The sequence below is a fragment of the Musca vetustissima genome, unplaced genomic scaffold, assembly GCF_032173495.1.
Source record: "Musca vetustissima isolate MV318-11 ecotype Yass unplaced genomic scaffold, APGP_CSIRO_Mvet_v1 utg280282, whole genome shotgun sequence".
NCBI classification, from domain to species: Eukaryota; Metazoa; Arthropoda; class Insecta; order Diptera; family Muscidae; genus Musca; species Musca vetustissima.
Genome location: NW_026882444.1, coordinates 1 through 20,398, shown reverse-complemented (window position 1 = coordinate 20,398; position 20,398 = coordinate 1). Strand labels below are relative to the sequence as shown.

General features: G+C 39.0%; 1 protein-coding gene across 1 annotated transcript; it reads right to left on the bottom strand.

The window, feature by feature from the left end:
- Positions 1-738: 738 nt before the first annotated feature.
- LOC133328844 (ionotropic receptor 75a-like) lies at positions 739-20,352 on the bottom strand. The gene is made up of 7 exons (XM_061537351.1): positions 20,152-20,352; positions 19,888-20,024; positions 19,223-19,832; positions 15,573-15,853; positions 15,238-15,451; positions 13,963-14,096; positions 739-1,231 (listed from the first exon to the last, which is right to left on the bottom strand). Exons 1-7 carry the CDS (start codon positions 20,350-20,352, stop codon positions 739-741), a joined length of 2,070 nt encoding a protein of 689 aa, XP_061393335.1.
- Positions 20,353-20,398: the final 46 nt, after the last annotated feature.

The following is a 20,398-nucleotide window of genomic DNA, read 5'->3' as shown; positions in this document are numbered from 1 at the left end:
TTTTGGTATTATTTGGGGATCTTGAGCGCGTTTTTCAACCGAAAATTTGGGTACCAAATTTCCCCACTAAAAACTATAAATATAGGTCCACTTTTTCTGGAAGCTCCCATTTAAGGTTACCTCCCAATTTTCAGTTTTTGGGGAGTTTTGACCGCATTTTTACACCGAATTGGCTGTAATTTACTAATTTGAGTTTTTATTGAGAAGCAAATTTCTCCACAAAAAAATTATAAATATAGGTCAATTTTTTTCTGGTAATCCCCATACAAGGGTACCCCCAATTTTCGATATTTTGAGGTTCTTGAGCGAGTTTTCCAACCGAATTCGCTGTAATTTGGTATTTTGTAGTCGTATATGGTAACAAATCTCCCCACCAAAAATTATTAATATTCACCCTTTTTTAGGGGTAGTCCCTACATAACCTCCTTTTCTATATTAAAATAGTTATCTGATTTGTTCCGTGTGCTGGGGTTTTGCCCCTATTCTATTCTGCCGTAATATGGGAGGTAGTTGTTACTGGGAAAAGTCAATTTTTATCCTACAAAGACGATTTAGCCATATGTTGCAATCATTCCGCCTTCTAAAGATATCGTGATAAAAAAACTCATCCCTGACAATAATGAAATATATCGGCAGACATTTAGGCATCACCTCAATGTAGTGATACCTCTTGATGGAATGAATTGAGAGAAAAAATTAAAATATTGGGATCAAAATTGACATATACCGGTCATTAGGTTAGGTTTGGGGATATGCAGTCACATGTGTGCTATGGCAATCCCCCTGTGTAGACTTGGCTGGGATCACCGTGGTGTCCAGCTCATCATCAGTTAGGGTAAGATTTAATAGCAGTTCCTCCGGAAGCGTTTCTCCGCATGGCTCTTCCGGTACCAGTCTGTCTAACTGGTCGAAGAGTTCCTTGCTTTGTTCCTCTAGACTATCGCGGATAGCGCGTAGAGTCCCATGTAGGTCGTCCCCTCCCAGAAATACAGTCCTGTCAGCCAAAGACTGATTTTCATCTGTCTTGACATTTTCTTTTGCCAAAGGAATATCCGGTTCGTCAACGTTTTGGTTTGGAATTGATGCACTTGTAGCAGGTACGGCTGTATGTGCCAAGGCACCCACACCTAGAACAGCCGGATCACAATCGCTTGATCTCGACGACACGTGGCTTGTGACCTCACCAACAATTGCCGCCGGTACTGGGTTATTAACTCCCTGCAGCGTAACTCTATTCTTTTTCCATCGTAGTTAATTTATTTAAGGGCACAACCCCGATCCATTTTGGTCCACGGGGGATCCGAAGATCCCCAAGGCACCCATGAAGTGCAGAGAATAGTTGATCTAGGAGGCCTAGGTCAGTTTTTCTCTGCACATCATGGAGACCCCTACCCATCCGCCACCCGTGAAGACGCGCCTAGTAGGAGATTGACAACTCCCCTAGGAGTCATTAACTAGGTATATCCCTCATATAGTGATATTCCCAACTATTCGCTACTTCCTACACTATGTAATCAATATTGGTCCCCCTTTAGGCATAGCCTCATATAACTTTGTAATCTAAATTACAGTAGTATGAGGATTTTATACTCTACCATGCGTTATCAGTCCACATTTTGGAGCTTACAGATTTTTAGAAAAATCCCCATTAAAAATTTCCAGAAATTTGTCTTATCTGTATCGGAATTATCGGTATATGCCCACTTTTTGGTGTGTTCCATATATTTTCATTGCCAGTATCTGTTAGTATACCTATGGTGGAGGGTATCCAAAGTTCGGCCCGGCTGAACTTAACGTTTTTTTCACTTGTTTTTGTTTCAAATTCCCAAAATCGCAACACAAAAATTCAAAGTAAATTGCGTAGCAAAAACTGGTTTGATTTTGAAAGAAATTTGCTTTTGTTGTTGTTGCTATTTTTTTTAAATAAATGTCAATGGCAAATGCTGTTGAGATTGTGACAATGGTTATAAGTGGAGAGAGGTTTTGATAACGTTGGAGAAATGGAACTCAGGCCCCCAGTGGTGTGGGTAAAAAAAGAGATAAATAAATCATTTATCAAGTGTTTATATATTTCAAAATTAAATAACTGATTATGTTTTTAAATATTAGTTCAAGTGGAGATAATAATTTGCAGTTTTTTTTCAGATTTTGCAGAAAATCGGACAGCAGCATGAATTGATATCAAAAGGGGATTTGGAATATTGATATGAGAAGATCTGAATTTTGGCGTATTTGCATTTAAAGTTAAACAAAACCAAGCTTTGATTAGCCTTCGAAAAAAAATATTTTTAATAAATCCACGACTTGGATAAAAATATATTTTACTAGCATATGCCCGCAACTTCGTTAGCGAATATAGGAAATATTTCAAAATGTAGTACATATTGCATATGTCGACACATTAATATCGACCATAAATTAAATTTGAGTACCATTTAGTGCGAAATTTCGTTGATTCGAGCTATAAAGGTTCACCCAAATCCAAATTTTACCAAATTTTCAATTTTGCCCACATTATTTCCATAAGTACCCTCCTTAACAATCGAAAAAAACAATCGACACATTAATATCGACCATAAATTAAATTTGAGTACCATTCTGTGCCAAATTTTATGATTCGAGCTATAAAGGTTCACCCAAATTCAAATTTTCAATTTTGTCCACATTATTTCCATAATTATCCTCCTCAACCTTCTAACTAAACTTCCTGCATACCCCGATCCTATACACCCACAATGATTCCAAATTCAAATTTCAGGATTCCAACTCTATTATATTCACCCACAATTAAAATTGTATTGAATTTAGTAGTAGATTTTGCAAAACTTCCTACTTAAATCAAACCAACATCCCGACAGTGATTCTAAATCCAAATTTCAGGATTCGAACACCATAGGTTCACCCACAATTCGAATTGCACCAAATTTAGTACACTGTAGTTTGAATTTCCAAAACATCTTACTCACCCCAAACCTACACGACCACAGTGATCCAAAATATAAGTTTCAGGATTCCAATTCTATTGGTCCACCCACAATTCAAATTATACCAAATTTTGTACACAGCAGTGCCAATTCCAAAATTTCCTATATACCCAAATCCTACACCCCCCACACTGATACCAAATTCAAGTTTTAGGATTCTAACTCTATTGGTTCACCCACAATTAAAATTGTATCAAATTTACCCGAATTCTACTCCTCCACAGTGATCCTTAATCAAAATTTCAAGATTCCAACTGTATCGGTTCACCCACTATTCAAATTGTACCAAATTTAGTACACAGTTGTACTTATTTCCAAAACTTCCTACACACCCCAATCCTACACCCCCACACTGATACTAAATTCAAGTTTTAGGATTCCAATTCTATCAGTTCACCCACAATACAAATTGTACTAAATTTAGTACATAGTAGTACCAATTCTTCCAAATCTTCCTTTCCAAAAATCCTACATTCCCACAGTGTTCATAAATCGAAATATCAGGATTCCAACTCTTTCGGTTCACCCAAAAAATCAAATCGTACTAAATTTAGTACATAGTAGTACCAATTTCCAAATCTTCCTTTCCAAAAATCCTACATTCCCACAGTGATCCTAAATAAAAATTTCAGGATTCCAACTCTTTCGGTTCACCCACAATTTAAATTGTACCAAATTTAGTACACTTAGTACAAATTTCTAAAACTTCCTTCATACCCCAACCCTACACCTCCACAGTGATCCCAAATCCAAATTTTAGGATTGCAATTCTATCGGTTCACTCATAATTCAAATTGTACCAAATTTAGTACACATTAGTACAAATTTCTAAACCTTCCTACCTATCTCAATCTTACACCTCAATAGTGATCCCAAATCCAAATTTCAGGATTGCAACTCTATCGGTTCACTTACAATTCAAATTGTACCAAATTTTGTACCATTTAGTACCCATAAGTATTATTTTCTTAAACTGAATCCTGACCCCAATCTTATACCCCTACAATGATACTGACTTCAAATTTAATTTTTCCCGCTCTATCGGCTCACCCAAATCCAAACTTTACCGATTACCCCAACAGTGATCGTGACTCCAAATTTCATGCTTCTAGCTCTATTGGTTCACCTAAAATTCATATTGTACCAAATTTAGTACACATTTCTAAAACTTCCTACATATCTCAATCTTACACCAAACATTGATCCTGATTCTAGATCTATTGATTCACCTAAACTTCAAATTGTACCAAATTTAGTACCCACAAGTATTATTTTCTTAAACTGAGTCTTGACTCCAATCCCACACCCCTACAGAGATCCTGACTCCAAATTTCATTGTTTCCGCTCTATAGGATCTACCAAATCCAAACTGTACCGATTACCCCAACAGTGATCGTGACTCCAAATTTCATGCTTCTAGCTCTATTGGTTCACATAAAAATTCAAATTGTACCAAATTTTGTACCATTTAGTACCCATAAGTATTATTTTCTTAAACTGAATCCTGACCCCAATCTTACACCCCTACAGTGATCCTGACTTCAAATTAAATTTTTCCCACTCTATCGGCTCACCCAAATCCAAACTGTACCGATTATAGTACGATTTAGTACTTTTCGTACACATAAGTAACAAATTACCAAAACTACGTTCATATCCCAATACTACACTCCGACGGCAATTTTAATTTAAAATTCCAGGATTCCAGCTCGATGTGTATCTCCAAATTAAATTTGTACCAAATATAGTGCCATATAGTACTTTTCGTACACATGAGTACACGCTTTCAAAAACCATCTCCTTAAATGGACCCTACTTCTCAACCTTAATTCACACTCCAAATTTCAAGTTTCTAACGCTATCCATGACATTTACTTTTTGAAGATAATTTCATTTAAATGTTGACCGCGGCTGCGTCTTAGGTGGTCCATTCGGAAAGTTCAATTTTGGGCAACTTTTTCGAGCATTTCGGCCGGAATAGCCCGAATTTCTTCGGAAATGTTGTCTTCCAAAGCTGGAATAGTTGCTGGCTTATTTCTGTAGACTTTAGACTTGTCGTAGCCCCACAAAAAATAGTCGAAAGGCGTCAAATCGCATGATCTTGGTGGCCAACTTACCGGTCCATTTCTTGAGATGAATTGTTCACCGAAGTTTTCCCTCAAAATGGCCATAGAATCGCGAGCTGTGTGGCATGTAGCGCCATCTTGTTGAAACCACATGTCAACCAAGTTCAGTTCTTCCATTTTTGGCATCGAACGATAGCCATCGCCATTCACCGTAACGTTGCGTCCAACAGCATCTTTGTAAAAAATACGGTCCAATGATTCCACCAGCGTACAAACCACACCAAACAGTGCATTTTTCGGGATGCATGGGCAGTTCTTGAACGGCTTCTGGTTGCTCTTCACTCCAAATGCGGCAATTTTGCTTATTTACGTAGCCATTCAACCAGAAATGAGCCTCATCGCTGAACAAAATTTGTCGATAAAAAAGCGGATTTTCTGCCAACTTTTCTAGGGCCCATTCACTGAAAATTCGACGTTGTGGCAGATCGGGTTATACGGGTTTACACCAAGATCTTTGCGTAAAATGTTCCATGTGGTCGAATAACACAAATCGACGACGAATCGACATTTCACGGTCTTCAGCAACACTCTGAGAAACAGACGCAATATTCTCTTCTGTACGCACTGTACGCATTCGTGTGGTTGGTTTAATGTCAAATAAAGTAAACTGAGTGCGAAACTTGGTCACAATCGCATTAATTGTTTGCTCACTTGGTCGATTATGTAGACCATAAATCGGACGTAAAGCGCGAAACACATTTCGAACCGAACACTGATGTTGGTTATAAAATTCAATGATTTGCAAGCGTTGCTCGTTAGTAAGTCTATTCATGATGAAATGTCAAAGCATACTGAGCTTCTTTCTCTTTGACACGATGTCTGAAATCCCACGTGATCTGTCAAATACTAATGCATGAAAATCCTAACCTTAAAAAATCACCCTTTAGTACTTTCTAGTACTTTTCGTACCGTTCTAGTACGAATTTCCAAAAACCTAGCCTTATCTATCACATTTGGACCAAGAGTGACCCTCACCCGAAATTTCAAGATTCTAGTTTCTGCCGTTTCATATGGGCGTTGATGAATCGTTAAAACAGTCAGTCAGTCAATCACTTTACTCTTTTATTAATATAAATTGCGCCGGTTCCGATGTACTCATTTTGAGATCGCTATGGGCTACAAAATTTCAAGAATTATTTCTTAGTAATTTAGTTTTTTATGATACGATTTCTCACAACACTTTAGCCGAGTGGCATAAATCTTAATTCTTATTGAAGTAGATTAGGCGGCGAATGATCTGATAATTTGTTTCGAAATTGCTTGTGCCGGAGATAAGCAATGATTTGTGGCCCGGCCCGATAAAGAAGTTTTTTTTTTCGGTTGAAGGAAATTCCTCTACTCACAACGAAAAAAAAATATTTATTCATAATTTCGAAATGCAGAATTTTATGCTGCAAAATATCTCCATTTAATGGTGACACACATTTTCACTACCTCTCCCACTCATCCCGAACGGATACAAAAATACATTTGCATTTCCCTTTTTGGCAATGGTGACCCTTTGGAATCATTTTTTGGTATCCAAAAAAGTATAACATCCTTCCGCAGTAGGTGAAAATTGCGAAATGTAAATTTCAAACAAAAAGAAGACATTTTGCGAACACATTTCCCCCAAAAAATTGCTGTAATCTCCTCCGGACAAGAGGTAACCAGACCAAAAGGTATTAGCGTGAACAAAACGTGTTACGCTTCGCCACGAAAAAAATATATGCTAAACAGCAGACCACAATAAAACGAATGAAAATGGAAATCAAATGACCAAGACCATGTAGCAGCCAAAAAAAGGTGCCCCTTCGTCCTGACCATTTAACAACCCAAGGTGATATTTTTAGCAATTAAAAGTGGAAATCGCATGGATTTAAATGCGATTTGTTATCCGAACCGCAAAGCATCAGATTTGCAGTGTTGTTCAATTTGTAAATAATCTGTTTTTTGTTTTTGATTTCATTGCAGGTGTTTTCGGGGTGAAAGGTATCTGGAGGTGAGTGCGAAGTACTGCGGAGATTTTGACGTATTTGCATTTAAAGTTATAAATTTATGCTGAGGTGTGTGTGTGTGTGCGGAAATTTTGACGTATTTGCATTTAAAGTTATTTATTTCTGATGGAAAAAATATTTAAAAAAAATCCACGCCTTGTATAGGTCCCCTAGAAAAATATTTTTAAAAAAATCCACCCCTGGTATAGGTCCCCTAGAAAAATATTTAAAAAAAATCCACGCCTGATATAGGTCCCCTAGAAAAATATTTTTAAAAAAAATCCACCCCTGATATAGGTCCCCTAGAAAAAATATTTTTAAATAAATATTTTAAAAAATATTTTTAAAAAAATCCACGCCTTGTATAGGTCCCCTAGAAAAATATTTTGAAAAAAATCCACGCCTTGTATAGGTCCCCTAGAAAAATATTTTTAAAAAAAATCCACCCCTGATATAGGTCCCCTAGAAAAATATTTCAAAAAAAAAATCCACGCCTTGTATCGGTCCCCTTGAAAAATATTTTTAAAAAAAATCCACGCCTTGTATAGATCCCCTAGAAAAATATTTTTAAAAAAATCTACGCCTTGTATAGGTCCCCTAGAAAAATATTTTTAAAAAAAATCTTTGTATAGGTCCCCTAGAAAAATATTTTTAAAAAAATCCACGTCTTGTATAGGTCCCCTAGAAAAATATTTTTAAAAAAAATCCACGCCTTGTATAGGTCCCCTAGAAAAATATTTTTAAAAAAAAATCCACGCCTTGTATAGGTCCCATAGAAAAATAGTTTTAAAAAAATCCACGCCTTGTATAGGTTCCCTAGAAAAATATTTTTAAAAAAATCCACGCCTTGTATAGGTCCCCTACAAAAATATTTAAAAAAAAAATCCACGCCTTGTATAGGTCCCCTAGAAAAATATTTTGAAAAAAATCCATGCCTTGTATAGATCCCCTAGATAAATATTTTGAAAAAAATCCAGGCCTTGCATAGGTCCCCTAGAAAAATATTTTTAAAAAAAATCCAAGCCTTGCATAGGTCCCCTAGAAAAATATTTCAAAAAAAAAAAAAAATCCAAGCCTTGTATAGGTCCCCTAGAAAAATATTTTTAAAAAAACCCCACGCCTTGTATAGGTCCCCTAGAAAAATATTTTTAAAAAAACCCCACGCCTTGTATAGGTCCCCTAGAAAAATATTTTGAAAAAAACCCCACGCCTTGTATAGGTCCCCTAGAAAAATATTTTGAAAAAAATCCACGCCTTGTATAGGTCCCCTAGAAAAATATTTAAAAAAAAAATCCACGCCTTGTATAGGTCCCCTAGAAAAATATTTTTAAAAAAAAATCCACACCTTGTATAGGTCCCCTAGAAAAAATAAATCCACGCCTATGTGAAGGCCTCCAAAAATATATTTAACAAGTGAAAAAGCGTTAAGTTCGGCCGGGCCGAACTTTGTATACCCTCCACCATAGATATACTGACAGGTACTAGAAATGAAAATAAAGGAAACATACCAAAAAGTGGACCTATACCGACATGACTAAAATCGGATTATGTGAACCATAATACAAATTTCAGAAATTTTTAATTGATAATTCAAATTCGAAGATGGGGAATATCGGTCCACTCCTTCTGAAACCTCCACAGAGGCTAGGTCTAAATGCGACTATAGTTCATTATCGAACCTTACGTTCTAATTTTTTACCTCGCTATCCTCTGCAGGTGAAATGATTACACTAGAGTCTTAGAACCAAACTCAAAACGCGGAACATATCAGATAACTATATTAATATAAAAAAGGGGGTTATATGGGGACTACCCCAAAAAGGGGGCGAATATTAATAATTTTTGGTAGAGAGATTTGGTACCTATTAAGAACTCAAAATACTAAATTACAGCTAATTCGGCGGAAAAATACGATCAAAACCCCCAAAATTCTAAAAATTGGGAGGTACCATTATATAGGGGCTACCAGAAAAAGTGGACCTATATTTATAATTTTTTGTGGAGACATTAAGGACCCAATAAGAACCCAATGTAGCAAAGTTCAGCGAAAAACGTGCTCAAGAACCCCAAAATACCGAAAAGTGGGGGGTACCCTTATATGGGGGCTACCCGAAAAAATTGACCTAAATACATAATTTTTTTAGAGAGGTTTGGTACCTATTAAGAACTCAAAACACTAAATTACAGCCAATTCGGCGGAAAAATACGACCAAAACCCCCAAAATACTGAAAATTAGGAGGTTCCGTTATATGGGGGCTACCATATACTATACTTATAACCTATACTTATAATCTTTTTGTGGAGACATTTAGTATCCAATAAGAACCCAATGTACCAAATTTCAGCGAATTCGGCTGAAAAAGGCGCTCAAGAACCCTAAAATACCGAAATTTGCCGGGTACCCTTATATGGGAGCTATGCCTAAACGTGGACCGATATATCCCATCTTCGAACTTGACCTGCCTGCAGACAAAAGACAACCCTATGCAAAATTTCAGCACCCTATCTCAATTCCTTCAGAAGATAGCGTGATTACAACAGACGGACGGACATGGCTAGATCGTCTTAGAATTTTACCCTGATCATGAATATATATACTTTATAGGGTCGGAAATGAATATTTCGAGGAGTTGCAAACGGAATGACAAAATTAATATACCCTCCATACTATGGTGGAGGGTATAAAAAAATCCCAAAGGTCCTCGAAGTTCTCATTCCTTTTATTTTTGACGTATTTGCATTTAAAGTTACACACCAAAGGAACAATAAAATTGTGTGGAAATTCCGCAGAAAATTTTGCGGAATTTTCCTATACAGTTATCAGAAATTATGTTCAACTTCTTGCCTACTGCGGATTTTTTGTTGTCACGCCATATATCCATCCATTTGTGTATGACGTCTGTGTCGCTCCGCACACACATAGAGTACCTCAATAAAAGGGGTGTGTTGCCTATCTGGACCAATGAACCGTCATCAGCATCACCATCAACAACAACAAATTGTTTTATTTTTTTTTTTTTTTAATCAATTTCTTTTAATTGATTCCGAAGATGCTGTTGCAGAAAAATGGCATGCTCGATTTCAATTAATAATCGAATGATTTATATCATATATATATGTATATAGGCATATATACTTCGTTCGTTATATATTTAAATTGTTGACACAAAACGTGATAACTGTAATTGGTTGTTGTTGTTGTTTTAATAAAAAAATATTAATTCAAACATCTGCCAAGAGGTATCGAAGTGTCCTAGGAAAACTATACCACTTCAGGCGCCATAAGAAAAATATGCCACAGGAAAGTACGGTCCCCTTCAGTTTTGGCTACTTTCCAAAACTAGCAACCGAAGCTTTAAAGGTCATTGATCGCCCATGGAGCTTAAAATTAGGGGTTACGATTATATGGAGCCTATGACAAAACATAGACCGATATTGATCATTTTTGGTTGTTGTTGTTGTAGCAGCTAGTACTGCTGTATAGTTTTCTATTTCTTTAATCTGGTTCTGCCTCTAACTCCAAATTCAGAAAGGCTGCGACCTGTATTGGTTGAGTCCAAAGAGAAGATGGGGTTAGGTGAGTGGGTTTGGCTGGGCAGTTACCAAATGCCGGGCAGACATTGTCGACCTCTCCATCAATTCGCGACCAATACGAATTGAGGCGGCTACACCATCCAGATCTCAGTTGCGCCAAGACCACTCTAGTTTGTCGAGGTAGCTGCTGCTCTTCTGCAGCTATCAAATACGGATGGTCTCCGAGGATGATATTCACGCGATATTCTTGAACTGCTTCCTCAACTGCGTCCTTGTGAATACTATTCAATCCTGTATTGGTTGAGTCCAAAGAGAAGATGGGGTTAGGTGAGTGGGTTTGGCTGGGCACTTGAACAGATGTAGCGTGTCATGTGGTCCGTTACCAAATGCCGGGCAGACATTGTCGATCTCTCCATCAATTCGCGACCAATACGAATTGAGGCGGCTACGCCATCCAGATCTCAGTTGCGCCAATACCACTCTAGTTTGTCGAGGTAGCTGCTGCTCTTCTGCAGCTATCAAAGGCGGATGGTCTCCGAGGATGGTATTCACGCGGTATTCACGCGATATTCTTGAACTGCTTCCTCAACTGCGTCCGTGTGGATACTATTCAATCCTGCTTGATAGGCCTGTTGATCTAGAGGCTTTCTTTTGTACCTCTGGACCTCTCTCTCCAGATCATGGAGATCCATCCTGACATGCCTGGGTGGTGGGTGCCTATCCATTTGGTAGCTGTTTGGATGGCTGCTCGAATAACACCCAAGCATGTATTGCATCGACAACATCTTGTTGTGTTGACGCACAGGAAGGCTCTTCGTCTCCTCATGTAAGTGGTCTATTGGAGTCATGAGGAGACACCCTGTTGCAGTCCTCAGGGCGGTGTGGAATCTTTCCACCAAAAATTATCGGTATTGGTTTTTGTTTTGATATATCCCCCACATAATCGGACCCCTAATTTTCGATTATTTGCGGATTTTGGCCAAATTTATTCACCAAATTGGTTGTAATTTGGTATGTGGGGTTCTCATGAGGCACCAAACCTTTCTACCAAAAATGGTCAATATCCACGTTTCGATATAGCCCCCACATAATTGGACTCCTAATTTTCGATATTTTACGGATTTTGCCCACGCTTTTTCAAGCAAATTGTCTGTAATTTGGTGTTTAGGGTTCTCATGAGGTAGCAAACCTTCCTACCAAAAATGATCCATATCGGTCCACGTTTTGATATAGATTCTACATAATCGGACCCTTAATTTTCGATTATTTGCGGATTTTGGCCACATTTATTCACCAAATTGGTTGTAATTTGGTATTTGGGGTTCTCATGAGGCACCAAACCTTCTTACCAAAAATGATCAATATCGGTGCAAGTTTCGATATAGCCCCCACATAATCGGACTCCTAATTTTCGATATTTTACGGATTTTGCCCACGTTTTCAAGCAAATTGTTTGCAATTTGGTGTTTAGGGTTCTCATGAGGTAGCAAACCTTCCTACCAAAAAACATATCCATCGTGTCGCCGGGTCTGACCACCTCCCTATTATCAAATCCATCAACAGACCACCCGATTTCATAACTTCTGAACGCCGTACTTTCCTTAATCATGGGAAAGCCACTTGGCAAGAGTTCAGAAATTCCACCAATCGTCGCTTCAGAGAACTGTCCATCCCTTCTGATGCTCGGGTAGCAGAAAGGAATTTCCGGGACATCATCACTGCTGCAACCGCTCGCTATATACCTGCGGGTCGTATACTCGAACTAAGACCAAACTTCCCAGAAGAGGCAGCGGGACTAGCGAATGAGCGTGATGAGCTTCGTCGTTCTAACCCTACTAACCCCAGAGTCAGAGAACTGACGTTGGAAGTGAACAGGTTAGTCGGCGAACATCAGTACCGGAGTGAGTAAATTGTGGGCAACGGTTAAGTCGCTCTCGAACCCTGAAAAGAAGGAGGATCGGACTTCTGTCTCATTTAACGGCGTTGAGGTGACAGATCCGAAGAGATGCGCGTGTTTTTTTAACCGGCCATTTATAGAGCAACCCGAGAGTGACCGGGCGAAGAGAAGAGTATTGCGCCGTATACGCTCTCTTCAGGTGGAGGAGGAACGAACCACCACAATTTACGTTGGAGGATGTTGCAAATGTCATCAGGAACGCGAAATCATCCAAAGCGCTTGGTCCAGATGTAATCTCAATGGTGATGTTGAAGCAGCTTGATGAGCCAGGATTGGATTATCTCACCAAAGCCCTCAACTTGTCGTTAATCACCCTAGCAGATCCCAATGCCTGGGTGGGTGGTCCCGCTACTGAAGCCGGGCAAGGATGCCAGCAAAGGTGTGTCATACAGACCGATCTCCTCATGTAAGTGGTCTATTGGAGTCATGAGGAGACACCCTGTTGCAGTCCTCAGGGCGGCATTCTGGCAGGATTGAAGACTGCGACCACTGCGTTGCACTGACGTTAGCGGACCACACTGGCGCCGCATAGTTAGCTTTATAAGTCGTTAATAAGGTTTCCTTGTCAGCTCCCCAAGTGCTGCCGGCTAGCGACTTGAGAACCTTGTTTCTGCTCCTGACTTTATCGCAAATAGCTGTGGCATGCGCGGACGACTTGTATAGCCTATCGAATGTGACCCCTAGAACCTTGGGGTAATTAGTGGTCGGAATTGTGAACCCCTCGACCTGCCCATCCAAAGATAGCCTCATCTCCGCTGTTCATGTGGTAAACAATGTGGCCGTTGACTTAGTGGCGGATATTTTCATATTCGTCGACCGGAAAAAGTCAGCGATATCCACGACATAGTGGTTCAGCCTCTCGCAAATGTCATCAATTTTAGGTCCTGACGCCATAATCGTGCAATCATCCGCATATGTTTTGATCTTTATGCCGTCCGGTGGATGTGAAATTCCAGAGAGGTAGAAGTTAAACAATTCTGGAGATATCACCGCTCATTAAGGAACTCCCTGTTTAACTCTACGGGCCTTCGTTTTCCTGTCTCTGAATTCCACGTACGACTGGCGTCCGCACATATAGTTTACGATCCAACGTTTCAAACTTGGCTGGAGGGTTGTTCTCTCGATGTCCTCGAACAGCTTGGCGTGGCTGGCCTTTGATAGGTCTAGCACCACCATGACTGTCCTCTTACACGGTCTGTTCTGGTTGAGTCCATCTGCTATGTGTGCGGCAGAATGGCGTGCAAAACTGTTGTTGTGCTGTGCTGCTTCCGGAACACATGCTGATGATCAGCAACTGAGTAGCATTCACGCATGCTGGGGAGTAGTAAAGCCTCAAGTGTCTTGGCTACTGGCGACAAAAATGAGATCGGTCTGTATGACTCACCTTTGCTGGCATCCTTGCCCGGCTTCAGTAGCGGGACCACCCACCCAGGCATTGGGATCTGCTAGGGTGATTAACGACAAGTTGAGGGCTTTGATGAGATAATCTAATCCTGGCTCATCAAGCTGCTTCAACATCTGCAAAATATCGATAATTAGGTGTCCGATTATGTGGGGGCTATACCAAAACCTTGGCCGATATTGATCATTTTTGGTAGGAAGGTTTTTTACCTCACGAGAACTCAAAATATCAAAATTAGAGCTAATTCGGTGGGAAAACGTGTGAGAAATCCGCAAAATAACGAAAATTAGGGGTTCGAATATATGGGTGCTATAGCAAAACCTGGACCGATATTGATCATTTTTGGTAAGAAGGTTTGGTGCCTTATGCGAACCCAAAATACCAAACTACAGACAATTTGCTTGAAAAACGTGTCAAAAATCTACAAAATATAGAAAATTAGGGGTTCGATTATGTGGGGACTATGTCAAAACGTGGACTACTATTGATAATTCTTGGTAGGAAGTTTTAGTGCCTCATGAGAACCCCAAATACCAAATTACAGACAATTTGCTTAAAAAAACGTGGGCAAAATCCGTAAAATATCGAAAATTAGGAGTCCGATTATGAGGGGGCTATATCGAAACGTGGACCGATATTGACCATTTTTGGAAGGAAGGTTTGGTGCCTCATGAGAACCCCAAATACCAAATTACAACCAATTTGGTGAATAAATGTGGCCAAAATCCGCAAATAATCGAAAATTAGGGGTCCAATTATGTGGGGGATATATCAAAATATAAACCGATATTGAAAAATTTTTGTGGAAAGATTCCACACCTTGTGCGAACCCAAAATACCAAATTACAGCCAATTTGGTTTATAAATGTGGCTAAAATCTGCAAAATATCGAAAATTAGGGGTCCGATTATATGGGACCTAAGACAAAACATGTACCGATATCGATAATTTTTGGTGGGAAGATTCCACACATTGTGCGAACCTAAAATATCAAATTACAGCCATTTTGGTTAATAAATGTGGCCAAAATCTGCATTCCGAAAATTGGGGTTCCTTTTTTTGGCAAGGCCTTCAACATAACCCAACATTTTTTTTTCAAAATTTTATTCACATCAATTGTGCAGCTACATTGAAATGTGTGAAACGAAGTGATCACTAACACATGGATCTATATTTTATGGTGCAATCGAAAAATTGAAATATTTTTTTTCCAAAATTTTAGTTGTCCTTCATCAGTCCTCCCAAAATTTCTTTGACCTCAAAATTCTCCACATATTTATGCCATAGGATCTCCAAGAGTAGCAGGATAAAAACCAACACATATACACAGGCCAACATGATGAATAGTGGAGCGGTATATTCCAATCCAACCTGGACCAAGGAGCCACTCGATAGGAAACATGGTAGACGGGTCTTGACCCAAATGCCCTGCAGACGGCGATGTACCCCAGATTCAAAGATGCGAACTTGTCTGGAAAAGAAGAAATTTTTCATAATGTTATTTTTTCTCCATACTCCCTCTCTCTCCCTCTCTTTTCATCTCTTCCCCTCTCTCCCTCTCTCTCTCTCTCTCTGCTCCTTCCTCTACTCACTTATAACGTATAAATTCCACATAGCTCGAATTGACATTGACATGTTCGTGCAGAATTTCTTGTGGTCGAAACAATATCTCATTGAGATCGCATATCTCCTTGGCGGTATAGGTATTTTCAATTAACGAATAACTGGAATAGGATTCGGTGACATAAACGAAGCCAGGTTCATCACGCACCCGTCGCACACCCTCCGCTATGGGTATCCAAACACTTTTGGAGTCCTTTTTTGCCTGGATTTTATTACGCACCAGGGTGCGGATTTCGGGCAACTTTGAGAACTGGTGGTTGAAAAAGAGGAAAATTAATAAAATAGGCTATAGGTTCGGCAGAGTCGAAATTTTTATAACCTCCAGCATGATGTGAACATTCAAACCACCTAACATAGATCGGAATTTTTGAAATGGAGGCAATGCCAAGGTAAATTTCAGACAGGAAAAAAAAAAGAAATACCGAATTACAGACACTTAGGTGGAAATATTAGCCGAGGACCGAAAATGGGGAAAATTCGGAAATATGGACTTATATTGAAAATCTTCTATGAGGAAGATTTTTACCCACCAAGATCACAGAATGACGCTACGTAATGCCAAAATAAAGTCACTTTGTTTGGAAAATGAGTCTAGGACCCTCAAAATAACTCTAAATGGGGCGGGACATTTATATGGAGGCTATAGCCTAAGATCAACCGAATTTTGTAATTTTTGGTAAGATGATTTAGCACCCCATGAGAACCCTAAAAAAACAATTTAGAGTCAATTCGGAAGGGGAAAACAGGCCGGAAATCGGCATAATATAGAAAATTAGAGGTCGGATTATATGGGGGCTATATCAAAACGTGGACCAAAATTGATCATTTTTGGCAGTTAGATTCGACATCTAATGCGAAAACAAAATTCCAAATTAGAGCCAATTCGTGAGAACCCAATATATTGAATTATAGCCAAATCGGTTGATAAACGAGTCTGAAATCCGCCAAATATCGAAATTTGGGGAATGTTTATATGAAGGCTATATCAAAAAGTGTACCGATTTTGATAATTTTTGGAAGGAACGGTTGGCACCTAATGTGAACTCAAAATACAAAATTACAGCTAATTCGGTTGTAAAACATGTGGGAAATCCGCAAAATACATAAAATCGGAGGTTATGTTATATGGAGGCTACCCTGAAACTTTTACCAATATTTATGAATTTTTACAAGGAGATTAGGTACCTCAAGAGAACCCAAAATACTAAATAATAGCCGATTGGGATGGAAAACATGTGAGAAATTCGCCAAATATCGAAAATTAGAGGTCCGATTATATGGGGGCTATATCAAAACATGGACCGATATATATGAATTTTTGTAGGAAGGTTTGGTGCCTCATGAGAACTCAAAATACTAAATTACAGCCAAATCGCTTAGAAAACATTTGAGAAATCTGCATAATTCCGAAAATTAGGTGTCCGATTATGTGGGGGCTATATCGAAACTTGGACCGATATCGATAAATTTTGGTGAGAAGATTTGGCACCTTATGTGAACGCAAAATATAAAATTTTAGACAATTCGGCAATGATAAAATTGTGTGAAATCCGCAAAATATCGAACATTAGAGGTCCGATTATATGGGGGCTATATTAAAACGTGGGTCGATATTGATAATTTTTGGAAGGAAGGTTTGACAACCAATGAGAACCCAAAATATCAAATTACAAACTAATCGCTCGATAAAATATCGAAAATTAAGGGTCCGATTATATATGGGGGCTATATCAAACAGTGGACCGATTTTGATAATTTTTAGAAAGAAGGTTAATCACCTCATGCGAACCCAAAATACAAAGTTACAGCCAATTCGGTTCAAAAGCGTGCCTGAAATCCTCAAAATATCGAAAATTAGAGGTCCGATTATATGGGGGATATATAAAAACGTGCACCGACATTGATAATTTTTGGAAGAACGTTTTGGCACCTTATGCGAACCCAAAATACCAAATTACAGGCTAATCGCTCGATAAACGTGGCTAAAATCCGCAAAATATCGAAAATTAGGAGTATCTTTATATGGGCGCTATATGAAAGCATGGACCGATATTGATCAATTTTGGTAGAAAGGTTAAGCACCTAATGAGCACCCAATATATTAAATTACAGCCAATTCGGTTGATAAACGTGTCTGAAATCCGCAATATACCGAAAATTTGTGGTCCGATTATATGGGTGCAATACCAAACAATGGACCGATATTAATAATTTTTGGTAGAAACATTCGACAACTTATGCGAACCCATAATACCAAATTACAGGCTAATCGCTCGATAAGCGTGGCTAAAATCCGCAAAATACCGAAAATTAGGGGTATCTTTATATGGGAGCTATATCAAAACTTGGACCGATATTGATAATTTTTGGTTAGGAGATTTTCTATCCAATAAAAACCCACAATACCAAATTTCAGCCAATTAGGTTGTAGAACTTATCCAAGCTCCCCAGAATACCGAAATTTGGGAGCTTCGGTTATATGGAGACTACCCTAAAACGTGGACCGATGTTGATAATTTTTGGTAGGAAGATTTGCCACCCAATGAGAACCCTAAGTACCAAATTACAGCCAATTAGATGGGTAAACATGCCCAAGCTCCCCAAGTCCATCATATGGGAACTATACCAAAAGGTGCACCAATATTTACGATTTTTGGTAAAAATATTTTCCACCCTATGAGAACTCTTAATACCAAATTCCAACTAACTCTGTTGAAAAACATGCTCAAGCTCCTCCAAATACCGAATATTTGGGGTGTCGTCGTATGGGCGGTATACCAAAACGTGGACCAATATTGACAATATTTGGTAGAAAGGTTGGACACCCCATGAGAACCCAAAATACTAAATTACAGCCAATTCGGTTGAAAAATGTGCCAAAGCTCCCTAGAATACCAATATTTGGGAGGTTCGCTTATATGGGCACTACCCTAAAAAGTGGACCAATATTTATAATTTTTCGTAGGAAGATTTGCCACCCAATGAGAACCCAAAGAGTCAAATTACAATCAATTCGGTTGAAAAAAGTGCTCACGCTCCCCAAAACACCGAACTTTTTGTGGTTCGGTCATATGGAGACTACCCTAAAAAGTGGACCAATATTGATAATTTTTTGTAGGATGAATCTCTACCAAATGAGAACCCATAATACCAAATTACAGCCAATTAGGTTGAAAACCGTACCCAAGCTCCCCAAAATATCGAAAATTGGGAGGTTCGGTTACATGGAGACTACCCCTAAAAGTGGACCAATATTGATAATTTTTTGTAGGATGAATCTCTACCCAATGAGAACCCATAATACCAAATTACAGCCAATTAGGTTGAAAACCGTACCCAAGCTCCCCAAAATATCGAAAATTGGGAGGTTCGGTTACATGGAGACTACCCCTAAAAGTGGACCAATATTGATAATTTTTGTAGGATGAATCTCTACCAAATGAGAACCCAAATGTGAGCTCTATCGGAATTTCAACAGGCGGTTCTGGGTAAATCTGCATAGAATTTTATTCCGATCAGGAAAATATATACTTCGTGGGGTCTCCGGTGAATATAAGAAGGATACCTCCACCTTATGGTGGAGGTTTTACAAATAAAATAATAAATTTCTTATACTCACATTCAAATACGACTTCGTATAGGGTATTGGTTCCATGGCCACATCTAAATTACTTTCCGCCAATTGAGCCAGGGTCTTAATGTTCGACTTCACGGGAGAACCCAATAATATAGCCACAACAATCGAAGTGTAATAATTATAAATAATAAATGTCAGCAACGACAACGAAAAAAATGTCATTCGTCCTCCCGTCGATTTGGGTACCAAAAAGCTACCCTGACAACAGGCCGACCCGAATGCCAGCAGACAGCTGCTCAGCAACGAAGGTAAAAAAGTCAAATAGAATTTTAGCTGACGATATTCAACGACAAAGGTGATCCACAGCACACATCCAATCAGTAGAATTATGCCACCGAATATAAACCAAACTTTGGCCGAAAATGGTTCGAGGTAAACCTCACCGCGTATCCCGGCATTGCGTGGGGTTCGGAAAATGCAAACCTGGCGAAAGTTGCCCAAAGGCATTGTGGGCTTTACATAGCTCAACCGAAGTTTGGATATGAGAAATGGTGAAGAGGACAGCTCAGCCGACTGATCAATGCCCAGGGCCCCAACGACCCCACCAGTTGCTTCCGTCAGACTCCAGGTATTGGTGAAATTGTGGAAATAGCTGGAAAAATATTTTCAAAAAATTTTCGAATTTTCCAATAATGTTCCATAGTCACCGGCATCCAATGTTATCCTTCAATAGCATAATATAACCAAATCCGAACCTGGCAATGGCATCGATATTTTTCTTCTTTTCTGAAGCCAGAAAATCCAATATTTTGTCGGCGGGATCAGTATGAGGCATTTGAGTGGTCTTGAGGAAAAATAATTCATAATTTAAATTTCAAAATAACCTCCCCTACCCCCTTCCCATTCCTTTTTACCCTCTCCCTTCCCTTTCTACCTTCCCTTTCTCCCCTCTGTATCCCCTTCCTACTTACCACCGTTGTCACCCTCATGGTAATATCCTTCAACAGCCAACGATTTTCATGGCGTGTCTTTTCATGCAGCTTCGACAGATATCTCTTCAGGGTACATCCTCCTCCTCCTGACGAACACTGGATTTCCCTATCCGCTGTCATATTGAGAGATCCTCCTAAATAATAGCCATTATTATAGACATCATAAGTTATGAAGGTCATATTGCGGGATCCCTGTAAAATATCCGGATTCGGATAGGCATAGGTG

Bases quoted from the DNA above. Each gene is read 5' to 3' on its own strand.
- LOC133328844 (XM_061537351.1), bottom strand. From the start codon at position 20,352: ATGACCTTCATAACTTATGATGTCTATAATAATGGCTATTATTTAGGA. The intron at 20,025-20,151 runs GTAAGTAGGAAG...TTTTTCCTCAAG, and splicing joins CCATGAGGGTGACAACGGTG to ACCACTCAAATGCCTCATAC. The intron at 14,097-15,237 runs GTCAAAGAAATT...GATATTTTGCAG, and splicing joins AATATGTGGAGAATTTTGAG to ATGTTGAAGCAGCTTGATGA.